Here is a 13410-nt window from a genome sequence, read left to right as displayed (position 1 = left end):
TCACCAGATGTGTTTATTTTGCATTACTGTTCAGCAAAAACTGAAGCTTGAAATAACGGAGTCCGGGGAAAAAATGGGCCAATCACATGAGGATGCAGTGTGAAAAGCACTTTGCAGTTATCTCTGCCCTGCAGAGGGACTCAGAGGTAAAGAAGGGAAGATTTAAGAACACATCCAGAGCAGCCGCACCTCAGTCGTACTGATGCCATCCTGGGTGGAGAGGAGCTACGGCGAAGGAAAAGAGCATAGAAGGCAAGAAGTGTTATCGATGAGCAGCTGAAGTCAAAGGCCTCTTTGGTCTTTATAGTCGCTGATGAGCAGGAACAAAGCCTTGCAGCGCTACTCTATAAATTGAGCCATCACTCCTCAGTGTCTGCACACTCTAAAAGCTGTTAAACCTCAGAGGTGCAGACCTTCAAACAAGGTCAGAAAAGTGTGTAAGTGCTGCAGAAATTAAAATGGGTAATGGTGAGGCTGAAAGTTAGCAGCCTGCTACATTCTGTAGCCTCAAAGTTAACCACAAAGGAGGAGAAAGCTACCATTTTAAGACTTAATATCAAGTTTTAAGCTGGAACTCCATCTGGGGTGACGTACATTTTTCTCATCGGTGCCCTTGCGTGACCCCCACCAAAGCAGCCTCTTCCTGTTGGCAGAGTTATTGGTTTTGTTGTCGCACTGTTCCTCCTCGCACATGTCCTCCTCCTTGTCGTCCTGGAAAAACACAGATAGACAGTTTAGTGTCTCATCTCTGCGCTCTGGCTGCTGTCACGCAGCAGAGTCGGCTTTCTCAAGAGGTTTGGTTCTAACAGGCTCCTGTTGGACGTTTGAACACAGGAAACCAGAAATGTCATCCTGGCTGCATCTGGATGGCACAGATAGAAAATCTTTACAGGGAATGCCAAGTAAAATATTCTATTGTGTACTTCTACAGTGTTTTCTTTTGTTTAAGAATTTTCAAAAAGGAAATAATAATGAGTAACAAAAAGAAAACCTCCGGGTTACTTTCCAATAAAGTCATCCATTTATTCTCTAAAACGTTAGGTGTAGCAAACAAAAACACAAAGGAAGCTCAACAAAGGACAAGAGATCAAAGATTCAGTTTCCTTCACGATATACTTTCTTCCTCTTTAACTATCTGCTTTGAAGGATTTAGATTATATTGGTAACATATAAGGATTAAATCAAATGTCCACAAAGACTTTTGAAAAACTGCAACCCTCTTACTGCCAATCTCACTGTTTTGCAGCAGTTTTGCTTTAGCAAAACTTCACAATATGATTATCACTCAGCCTCACACAACTGTAGTGTTTTGTTGTCGTTTTTTAACTTGTGTATATATAGTGCGGGCGTGATGCTGATCAGAAGAGCGCAGGTTCAGTTCACAACTTGTCGCCCATGTACTGAAGTGTCTTTGGGAGTAAACACTGAATTCCACATCGCTCCTGGTGGTTATTGGTTGGAGTCAGTAGCTGTGTTTCCATTGACTATGAAATTGCGCAAATTGGTTTTGTGATCATAAACTCATCTAATAGAAAGATGCCAATTTCCAAAAAAAACGGGGATTTATCCCAAAAAAGTTGTTGCGCTTGGGGGAGGTGGTTTTTGAGGCATATCAAATTGAAATATTTCTAAAAACTGCAATAAAAACACTTTTTTGGAAGTAAATAAGTTACGTGACCAACAACCGGATGGCGATGAGCTTCTTGGTAGGAACTGGCGGCCTTGGCTGCTGCACAGCGGGCGCCATCAGAGGTCCCACAGCGTCATACGGCTCACCAAAAGTTGAGCGTATCATGTACAGCTCCTCTGTCAAATCACCAACCACCATTTTCTAAAATCCGTAGCCCCTCTCACATGTAAGGAGCTCGCCGCTCCACGTCCTAAAGAAAACGGCGATGTCTACTTTGATAGATGATGATGAGTGCTAGTGTCGTGGCAGAAAGTTGAATGTATCTGCTGTCAATCAAAGTATGGTTCACATCCGTCGCAGTGTTTCTGAATGACTTATCTCGTCAGTTGGTTTGTGTTTATTTGCATATTTATGATTTAATGGAAACAGTGTCATTGTAAAATTGTGTTTTGCTGACATTTCTAGAATTTTGATGGTGATTGGCAGTGGAGCCACAATCAGTGTGTAAATGTGGCTGTAAAGCACTTTGGGCCACATCTATGTAAGTATACATCATTTACCATCTATATAGTCCTAAAGGTGAAATGTTTTTTTTTTCCATCAACAGAAGATTTTTTTTGCTACCTGCTGAGCATTATATTTGTTTAAATATTTTGTTCTTTTAAAAGGAATTGAGGAGCATTATTTCATGTTCTTTGAAGCAGTTTTACTAACACATATAAATTAGAGAATTTCTATTTAACGATTATGAAAATATAAACAAATAGAAAACAGTTTTTTTACAACATTCTAGCTTTTAGGCCTTTGCCGCTCCAACATACAAACTTTGGCCGTGCAAAGAGAACATATTTACAGAGTAGAGGCTTCCCACTGTGGCAGGATTTCACTCATTTCTTGCACAAAATGCTACAAGAAAGTCTGCAAGAAAAGTACGTTTGATTTTCTGAATGTGCTTTTGAATGTTCTTCCTTTTTGAACAGTATTAAAAATATGTTTGCTTAAAAGGTGCTTTGCCTGTTGTGTTTGCTTAGTTTCAAACAATTCAAAAACACAGAATTTATCTGTGTTTTCTCGCAAAAATTCGTTGTCTGGATTTTAAGCTTGAAATATTTGTTCTTTATAGTAGAAGTTAAGCAACATGTACAGTAATCTCAATAGAAATCGAACATGTCTGGACATCCGTCATAATCTGGCATCTCCACAAAGTCAGCTGATTCGCGTAGTGGTCGTTATTCATTGTTAACCTCTAATCTAAAGTGTCAGAGTATGTGAAAACACATTCCTCTGTAGAAATCAATAATGTATACAGCCCTACAGGTTCTCTGGGAGATATTGATCCAGCTATAAAAGCACTAATCCATAACTCTATTAGGAGAGGGAGGGGCTGCGCTCGAGTCCCAGAGTGAGGGAAGATGGAAACGTTTTCTTGAACTGAACGTAATGCGACATATTTCAGAAAGAGGACTGGTTCAGACCAAGGCTGGATGAACTGGATCCAGTCCACCACCAATGTAAGTGTAGGTCACCACAGACACAGACGGGGTTATTTTAGCCTCAGTGGAAAATGTAGGCATGTAAAATCTGCTCTGTTCTCACATCGCCATAAGCTAACAGCTTTGTTTCTCTGGAGAACGGCGGTTCCTCCCGTGACAGACGCCCTGCAGAACAGACGACACACCCATGCGCCTCACAGAAGGAACTGGCTTCACATAACAAACCGTACAAAAGAAAATGTGACAATTAACAGAATTCAGTCACTGATGTGATTTGAGTCATTCCATGCTTTGGTGGATGTTTTTACCACTGTCCCCCCTCCCCCTTACCAGAACCCTGTTGTCATTTATTCCTAATTCGTTAACGTTTTTCAGGCGACGTGAAACAGATTATATAAAATATGTGATTAAATGATTTCCCACTAAAGTTTTGGGGAAATTGTGCTTCACATAAAAGAACATCAAACAAAACTAGAATAGTTTATGTGAGGTACAGCTTTAATACTAGATCTAATATTCAAACATAGTTTATGTCTTTTTATAACTGAAGACATTTATTGGCTTACATTTTAAATAAAGTTTTACTTTCAATTACTACAGAGTGAAAAATAAATATTGAATCTTTACCTTTCTTAAAGCACTCAAAAACCTTTTGTTAAGAAAATTTAAAAAGTATAAAGAAAAAGCTAAGTGAAAGAAGTATATAAATAGTATATAAATAATAATGAAATTAAAAAACATATGCATGGCCATGTGCTAGAGCGTCTGCCCTGGTAGGTTGTGAGTTCAATTCCACTGTAGAGTCATAACAAAGACTCTAAAAATGGGATCCAGTGCCTCCCTGCTTGACACTCAGCGTGACGGGTTTGGATTGGGGGGTCAAACCGCCAAATGGTTCCCCGCTCCCCCAGGGGAGGGGGCAAATGCAGAGATCAAATTTCATACACCCAGGGGTCTGAAAACTGATGGGACTTTAACTTTGGATATGCATTTCAGCCTGATTTGGATTTTGCTTTTGATGAACAGGAAAAATGATTTAGTTTCTATTTACATTCGTTTCCGTCCTAAAACGTCTAAAAATGTTACTTTCACAGAACTGATGTGAAAAATTAAATTCTTAACAGATCCTCACATGTCTCATCAAATCAGATTTTCGGTATCATCAGCCGTTCATAATTGTTGACCATGAACGTTTCTTTTTTATTGTATTAGATTTACTGTTTTATTATATTTTTTGGGTAAATTCATATGAAAACTATGTGATTTTAGTGCGTGAATTCGCCTATTAATGGACTTTACCCTGTTGCCAAAAATATATCAATAGATGAGTACTTAGTATCTATGCGGCTGGGTAGCTCGGTTGGTAAGGTGAGAGGCTACCATGCAGGAATCCAGGGTTCCATTCCCCGAGGGGGATAAACAATGGTACTGGGTCAATTACCATATCACTGGCGAGCAATGAACATCAGTCAGTGAGGGCCCTTAGGCAAGGCCCTTAACGCTACTGCCTCCCGAGCGCAGTTAGGCTGCAGCTCACCGCTCCCCCAGGGGATGGGTCAAAATGCAGAGAAGAATTTCCTCATTGTGGGATAAATACAGTATCAATTATTATTATTATTATAAATCTATGATTTTCAGTTTCCTGATCTTCCCTCGTCTTCGATTCTTTTTTGTCATTTTTTTCTTCCGATTTTTGTTTTCTCACAGTTTAGTTTGTGTTTTGCTTATGAAAGTTGTCTCGTTCTTCATTTGGGTCCTTCACACCACCGAAACATGACAGAAAGCACAAACCAGCACAAAAAGACGCCGTCTTTTCACGCTGTGAATCAGCTGTCGGTACAAATGACCTGCAGCACCTCTGTGGAGAGCAGCATCACAGCAGCATTATTCCAAAAAAGGGTTCTCCATCGATGCTTTGTCAAAATTAGACCAGCAGTCTCTCAGATAACAACCAAACTACACACAGCAGATGCATCCAGACAGTGATCAATTGTCCAGGAATTTCTATTTGCACAGTTTCAGTCATCACAAATCTACCTGGCAGCCCGTTTAATTCAATCTATTTTAGCTCAGGTCCAGTAAATATCAGACCTGTGTTCCACAGATTATGCATTCCTAAGAGATCGATGTTTTTATATGTTGACTGAAAAAAACCTTATCAGGATAAAATCTGGAACAAGACAAACCCGAAGCAGTGATGCTGCTGGGCTCCACATGCATTTGTCGACATCAGAGTCTTATAAAGGAGCCACAAAAGTTGCACTGAACCTTTTGAATGATGACAGTGTTTCCAAATAGTAAAAATGGCACATTTAGCTGGTGTTCTGCAGGTGTGTCTGCTGAGCTCACCATCAAATGGTCGATGGGCTCCTGCAGCCAAAGGCGGATGAGCGTGGCCAAGGTGTAATAGAGAACCAGCAGCATGATGGGGCTGACAAAGTGGTACCACTTACGATCGCTGTGCACACTTAGCTTCCATGTGCAGCTGCAGTTGCTCTGAACTATGGGGGAGATGCCAAACACACTGCAGACAGAAACAGAAGAACATGAGCATTGAAATATGAATAAACACTGCATTTTTAATTCAAAAAGGTGTTGTATAATCAAACTTTTGGATTACTTTTCCATTGTTTAGGTCTGAAACAGGACCGAGTGTGAGTCATCCATAATTTCATCAGCATGTGGTGTAATCCACGATGTGAAATTCCACACCTGCCACAAGTTCATCAATGTGTTACCACTAAAAAGGCGGAATATTGTGCTACACACAAACGCTTGTGGCTCTTTGCTGTGTTACTCTATCTAAAACATTTTATTTAGTATAAAAAAATGACCTATTGGGCAAAATTACAAACAAAAGCACTTAAAATAATCTGTGTTAGATATAAATTATAAATAGTTTTTCTGACGCTGTTATGCCGTAGGAGCTTGACCTGTACGCGTGCTAAGGGTTTTTGGCTTGTCCCGGTGCGTGGACGGTCACAGAGAGGAGCGGCCACTATGAAGGTAATAATGTTCCAAAATGGATGGGCTTGTAGATTTGATGTAAGAACTTGTAAAATAGATTGTGAAAACTCGTGCACCAAAAATCTGCATCTGTGTGTAAAAATCTTCTGCTGTAAAGTTTGACAAACACAATCACAACTGACAAATTCCCACTTGCATGTGTTCATTTAGAGTTACAACGTCAAATCTGTGATTACAACTGCTCAAATCTGATTCTGCATGTGCTCGAATCTGCGTGTAATTGGATTTCCTGCTTCAATAACTCTTCAGATAAATGTTCAAATGTGACAGCAAGTCTCTCAATCACTTTGTATTAACACAGAGACTGAACTACAAATGCATTTCTAAAGGAAAAACTCTGTTTTTTTCCTGCATTTTAATGAGAAATGATCTCTTCGAGCTGTATATGCAGAAATGCAGCAGGCCCCCTTCCAGCTGAGTCCTGCACTCTGATTGGTTGACCCCCCCCCCCCCCGTCCTACTTTAACCCCCCTCCCCCCCTGGTTCCATTTTCGGAAACAAATCAGTTTTGACACAAGTTTCTCGCAAGGAATGTGTCAAATTTCAGAGCGCGGTTGTGGCGCACTTGTGATTTGCACCAGCAGATTCGAGCACACGCAGAAGCACATTTGAGCGTGTTGTGTTTTTGTTTGTCAAACTTTACAGCAGAAAGTTTTTACAAACAAATGCAGATTTTTGGTGCTCAAGTTTTCACTTTGTATTTTACAAGTGCTTACATCTAATCTACAAGCTCGTCCATTTAGACACATTATTACCTTCATAAACCACGTCTTAAGGGGAGCGCAGGTGTGTCTCGCAGTTTCCTCGAGGCTTGCACGGCCACCTTAATGGACGTCATGAAAACAGAACACACGAATGTCGCGTGTAGTAAGTGTATGCAAGGTAAACGCACTTGTAACGCACGGGTGATGCTGTCGTACGGCGTCCTGACGCCACCCTCTAGTCGTTTGTAAGGTGCGAGTACCGGCACCTTACTGTCCTCGTAAATAAATGCTTCATGCATCGGGTGTGCAGATGAAACGTATGTGCCCATTAGACAGCACTATTGGGGTCCTTGTGCGGTGTGCAGGTTTCAGGGGGGTTGAAAAAAAGTCACGCCTGCATCTCACCTACTTCACCGTTAAGTGTTCACGACCACCTGTCACTCGCAGCGCAAGAATCTGCATGAACATTTTAAATCAGAGCGGTCTACGACCTGGATATTTCGTGTGCACGCCCCGTAAACATTTGACAAGTATTCACCTGCAGACACACGGTTTCCAGCCATAAGGACAGCTGTGACGAAGTTCACATATAAAAATGGACGTTTTACAAAAACAAACTTTTGCCTTTAACTTTTGTTGATTCATTTCCTCAACTCTAGAGGAGGTTTAAGGTCCAACTTTACTTGAAATGATTGAAGATCTTTTTTTTTAAAATCTGTTTAAAGCTTTTAATGCATCACTCAATAAATACGACCAATCTTTGTCTGTGCTTTTTGTTCCAAAGCAAAGAAAAGCTGAAAAACACAGAAAACGGTTTAGAATGTCTTGCTTCACTCCAACGTCGTCTCCACTGACCTGATGTTCAAAAACCCTGAATTACCTGCTTCTCCTGTCCGACTGCTCTCTCTGCATGTCTAATCTGAAAACGGGGTAAACAGGCTTTGGGGTCCATTATAGATTCTGCTGTGATTCATCATGTCAACCAATAATTTCTAGATTCTTCAGGGACATCTAAGTGTGATGTGGTTCCAGTAAAACATCTAGCTTGTTTCGTATTGCAACCATTTTTCACGCAGTGTTGAATATAATATTTCCTTTGTGGTAAAGTTAGCTTTAGGTGTCTGCAACAAGCATGTAAACAAACTGTAGGAAGCATTAAAGCCGCTGCATGGACCCGAAACACGTTTGTGTTTACCAAGAACTAGACAGAACCGGAATCCCCACCAACTCTTTTCCTCTCTTTAAAGCAGTTCCTGAACAGATTTTTAGGGTTCTGGGAGGCACCTTAATGTGTTGTCACAAGGGGGGGGGTGCTCAAACTGAGGTCATGTGGGGGGGTTGCATAAACACAATGAGTACATTACTCAGATGTGAGTTTCCCAGCAGATGATTTCCTCACACTGCTAAATATCTGAAGGCCAGCCTCATTTCATTAACGTTCTGCGTTTTTGTGTTACTTTTTTTTACAAACTGTATGATTAAGAAGAGAAACCACTTCTTACTAGCAAATATTACAAGAGACAAATGCAATAGCCTTTTTGTTGACCCTTCCACCTAAAAAAAAACTGCCATTCTGACCTGCATAGATGTGAACCCTGACAGGAAGAGATTGGACCCCAGGAATCTGAGCGATGCAGTGAGGCTCAGAATCTGTTTGTACCGAAAAGGATGTCACAGGGTTCACCTCTTTTCCTCTCGAGCAGAACAAAGTTCATCTGTTCAGGAACTGCGCTGACGTGTGTGAGACAAGAGCTGGGATTTAGGAGCCTCTAGAGTCTTCTTCGTCATGACACGCGGAGCCCAGACTACCTTCCCGACCGACACCAGCACACTTCCCGAACAGTTTCTTCTTACAGCTGGGACAGGCCTGCTGGTCACATGACTGGGACTTCCATTGTATGGCGGACAGACAGGAAGTGGAGTGGAAGCCGCGGCCTCTCAACAGCCTCAATCAGCAGCGGACCTGCAGCAAGGCCGATCCACTGTCAACACGGACAATTAGGGCAGGCCCCTCTGTGGGCCATTGTCCCGAGAGTTTCCCTGAAGGTGTGCTCAACGGAAGTGGGTTTCTTTTAACGTTACATCATGCCCAAGTTTTCACAGAGAAGCAGACAGAAACCCCCCAGCTCAGACTAAATCAACATTTGGGCAGAGAAACATAACTTACACTAAAAGGAGCAATTCCCACTGGAAAATGATGTTCTGAAGCAAAAAAACGCATTTATTAAACTCTCAAGTGAGTTTTGTTTTTTGACAAAATTACAATTTTCCAGTCTTAATTGATGCACACAGACGGATGAACAAAATAACAAGTCTCATTTTATCCTTTCAAATATGAGTTTTCACCATTGTTTTTTTCTTTCCAGGTTATTTGGGATCCTACAGCCAAGCAGTAAACTAACCCATAAATGTAAAAACAACCTGTATTTGGTCAGAAATGTCCTAAAAAAGAAGCTGTTGAAGGAAGCTGCTTCCTCAAGAGTCTTTCCAGATGCCCAGACTGTGACTGATGAGGTTGTTGCAAATCAGATGATAATGGCGCAACTTTAGACTGTTGCAGTGTGACGTTTCCATTGATGTCCAAAGTAGAATTAATTTAAAAAAGAGAGAGGTGTCAATCTATGACAAAGTATTTACGTCATTGTCAAACTCAACTTTTACATCTCTAGCTGTAAACAGATTTCTTTCAACGCAACACTTTTCAGGCATGTTTTAATCTTTTTTGTAACTAAACCTGCTTTTCTCTAACAGGATTCAGAAGATAATCAACCTAAAAAACACTTTGTTCACACAGTTTAAGTGAATTCAGCTGGAGAAGTTAAAAAAAGCAGTTGTTCCTTTATTTATTCACTCAAATACCTTGTCTTTTATTTGACGGAGTCAGCTTTCACTACAGCTGTGACTAACATGTTGGCATGCAGCTCAACGTGGCGGCTTTAGTCCAACCACAGCATGTCACCGCTGCAACCACAGACAGCTGATGGTCTCCTCCCTCATGCATATTAAAAGATGCCGGCTGCAGGGAGGTGCTGCTCTGCAGTTTGATAAGCCTTCTCTCCAGCTGAGTTTGACTTCTCCAGCACTTACTGTGCTGACATGCAAAGTTTATTTCTGAGACTTTCTTTTTTTTTTTCTTTATTATCAAACAGAAAAAGAAAGACAACAGATTGTCTTTTTAAGTGTAAAGGCCCGTACACACCGGGACGAATATTCGCCAGGCGTTATTCGCCAGCGTTTTTCGCCACGTTTTTTGTGTTCACACCCAGGCGATTTTCGCTGACGGTGAGCCGAGCGAACATGCAATTTCATTCCCTGACATTAGATGGCGCTTAATGTAAACAGAAATACTCCTGTACACAAGGTGGCGCTGCGCAACTTTACGCTTCTTAAAGTCGCTTTTCACTCAGAAGAAGAGAGCAAGTATTTACGCGCTTGTCAGAATAATACAAAGAAAACATGAATATTTCAAGCATCAGTAGCTCCAACTGGTACTTGGTAAGGGGATATTTAAGAATGTCCGTCATTATTGCTTCGCGGCTGTGTAGACGCTACTTGGCGTCTAACTTCTTCGCTGGTATGTGTGCTCAGCAAGGCAGTTTTGTGTTTGAGCGCCCCCAAGTTGTGTTTTACTGTAACTTCAGAAGCTCCAGACACGTGTGCAAAAGCGCCATCCTCATTGGTCGAATAGATTTCGACGCAACGCGTCGAAAAAAAAAAACGAACCCGAGGCTTTTTTTTTTTTGACGCTTTGGCGCTTGGCGTTTTTTCGCCTCGGTGTGCACACTCACATTGGTGCCCTTTGTTTAGTCACGAGGCGTTAAACGTCGGCGAAAATCGCCGGCGAAATTCGTCCCGGTGTGAACAGGCCTTTAAAGTTCAGGTTCTCCGAAGAGAAAGAAACAAATGAAGATTATTTCAGTCTAAAGGCCTGTTCACACCGTCGCGTCGAAATCTATTCGACCAATGAGGATGGCGCTTTTGCACACGTGTCTGGAGCTTCTGAAGTTACAGTAAAACACATCTTGGGGGCGCTCAAACACAAAACTGCCTTGCTGAGCACACATACCAGCGAAGAAGTTAGACGCCAAGTAGCGTCTACACTGCCGCGAAGAAATAATGACGGACATTCTTAAATATCCCCTTACCAAGTACCAGTTGGAGCTACTGATGCTTGAAATATTCATGTTTTCTTTGTATGATTCTGACAAGCGCGTAAATACTTGCTCTCTTCTTCTGAGTGAAAAGCGACTTTAAGAAGCGTAAAGTTGCGCAGCGCCACCTTGTGTACAGGAGTATTTCTGTTTACATTAAGCGCCATCTAATGTCAGGGAATGAAATTGCATGTTCGCTCGGCTCACCGTCAGCGAAAATCGCCTGGGTGTGAACACAAAAAACGTGGCGAAAAACGCTGGCGAATAACGCCTGGCGAATATTCGTCCCGGTGTGTACGGGCCTTAACACCACCACCTGGCTTTAAAGCTTTAATATGTAAACAAAAAAAAGTTCTGCATTCTGCAAAGTTCTGCATTTCAATCAAATCCTTTCTAAGACAAATATATGTTTGTGTTTTTTCGCGTTAGCTTCATTTGAGATTACTCCTGTTTTTCTGGAATCCGTTTTTTATAGGAGTTTTTCCTTACCACCTGTGTAGTTTATTTTAGCCGTTACCTGTTGAGTTCTATGACTTTATGTTCTTTATGATTCATGTTTATTACACAATTACCGGTATGAAGCCCATTGAGACAACTATTGTTGTAAATATTGGGCTAAAGAAATAGCATTGAATTGAATGAATGCTCAGAACTCCAACTCGGTTCATCGCTGGCCTTGCTACTTTCTCCTTAAAGCTGTCATCCCCAAACTGTGGGGAGTTCCTCCTCTGGGAGGTGTGGAAGCGTGACGGGGCATGCATGCATTTCACCTTCCCTCACTACCTTCTTCTTCTTTTCTCAAGACAAAGAGCAGACTTGAACTGAACTTTCAGCATGAAATGCAGTGTCAGCAACAAAGCAGCGAGCTCCTTGAGAGACTGGGAACCTCAGGGTGTTTAGTTCTATGGAGAAATTTTGCATGATTCCTTCACTTCCAAATGTTTTCTTTAAGCAATTCCGCTTCGCTGTTGTCATTTTAGCCAAGTGTGCAGAAAATAACAGGGTTACTGAAGTAACTAATGCTGTGATGACAGCAAGCTTTCATGTTTGTTCTTCTCCAAAACTGACTCCATAGACTAAACAGCTTCTGATCTGATCTGTGCCTGACAGCTTTCTATTTTTGGTTAATCTGAGGGATGAATCTGTCAGATGTAAGTTGTTTTTAACATTAACAATGTTGCTTTTAGTTAATTAAAAGTGATCAAATGAAGAACCTGCTGGAAAAATGCTGTAATACCCTACATTTCCTCATGGCACCACAGAAAGAGAGGCCTTATTCTTGATGTTTTTATCAATACAGGTTAAGCGTGTCTCTTTTTTCACTCGTCCTCCTCCAAAAGGAGATGCAGCATATTATGGAGTGAGCTCTGGTGTAACACGTGTGTGCGAATCTGACCGGATGTATTCGTCCTGAGGCGAGACGGACTCCTGAAAGAACTGGAACTGGTACAGGTAGAGCACGATGATGTGTCCGGCGCTGTAAATGGCCATCAGAACGCACATGCAGCTGAAGATGAGGGTGTTGAAGGTCCGGCAGAGGGACCACCAGGTGCACAGGAAGAGGAAGATGGAGAAATAGACGAACGACGTCAAAGAAGGCAGAATGATGCCTGAGAACACAAAGAGGAAAAGAAAGTTAAATTAGTTTTGAACCTAAACAATTATTTAGTGGTAAACTTTTCTATTTACTCACACGAACCAAAGGAAGATCAAGAAACACATTAGAAGTTGCTAATTCTGGACGACGATTTGATCATTGGGACAATTCGCTTTTTGCAATGCGGCAGTTATTGTTTTTAATAAGAAAGTGACCATTCTTATTATATCTTTTTTCTTTTTAAACCCTCGTTATGTTCTAGAGTTAAATTGACACGTTATCAAATTTAAAAATCTAAACAAAATACCTTCTCCTGCTTGGCCTATTTACTGTAGTTAACAAATAATAGAAACTCCCCCACTTGAGATATTACAAATGTACTATTTTCGGGTCAGTTTGACCCTGCAGTCAAAATAGAGGCTCAAAAGATCAAAGAATATTTGTTTCTTTGCAACTATAAGACTCATTACATCTCTGTTTTAAAGTCACACAATTGTGGGTGGATGTGTGCACTGACACACACATACACACACATATGCATTGTCTTGACCTCATCTTTGAACTTTCAGAATCCAGGTGTCATGACTTTGGTCAAGAAGGAGAAGTAGGGGAGGATGTCTCTGATGACGAAGACCATCTTAAGGTCAATTTAGAATCTGATGATTCTGAATATGAATTAAAAGAAGAAAATGTTTTTCCTTTGGTTTCTGACACTGATGTACCAGTAATTAAATGTGCCCCGGGTCAAACTGACCCATGATCATCAGTAGTGTTCTTCAGAAATGAACATAACAGGACGGTTAAAGTG

The 13410-nt window shown here is 41.2% G+C and overlaps 1 protein-coding gene across 4 annotated transcripts in view; it reads right to left on the bottom strand.

Moving 5' to 3' along the window:
- The window catches only part of piezo2 (piezo type mechanosensitive ion channel component 2), a 105671-nt gene that overhangs the window by 59148 nt on the left and 33113 nt on the right, over positions 1-13410 (bottom strand). For 3 of the 4 annotated variants that reach the window (XM_023964911.1, XM_023964913.1, XM_023964914.1), the window contains exons 7-10: positions 12402-12615; positions 5473-5647; positions 595-711; positions 190-225 (exon numbers count right to left, since the gene is read on the bottom strand). In XM_023964911.1, the coding sequence (XP_023820679.1) occupies positions 190-225; positions 595-711; positions 5473-5647; positions 12402-12615 (542 nt within the window). The remainder of the gene's footprint in view (positions 1-189; positions 226-594; positions 712-5472; positions 5648-12401; positions 12616-13410) is intronic. The other variant, XM_023964912.1, reaches the window with a different exon arrangement.

This window comes from Oryzias latipes, chromosome 17, assembly GCF_002234675.1.
Source record: "Oryzias latipes chromosome 17, ASM223467v1".
Classification (NCBI taxonomy): domain Eukaryota; kingdom Metazoa; phylum Chordata; class Actinopteri; order Beloniformes; family Adrianichthyidae; genus Oryzias; species Oryzias latipes.
This window is presented reverse-complemented; position numbering and strand designations above follow the sequence as displayed.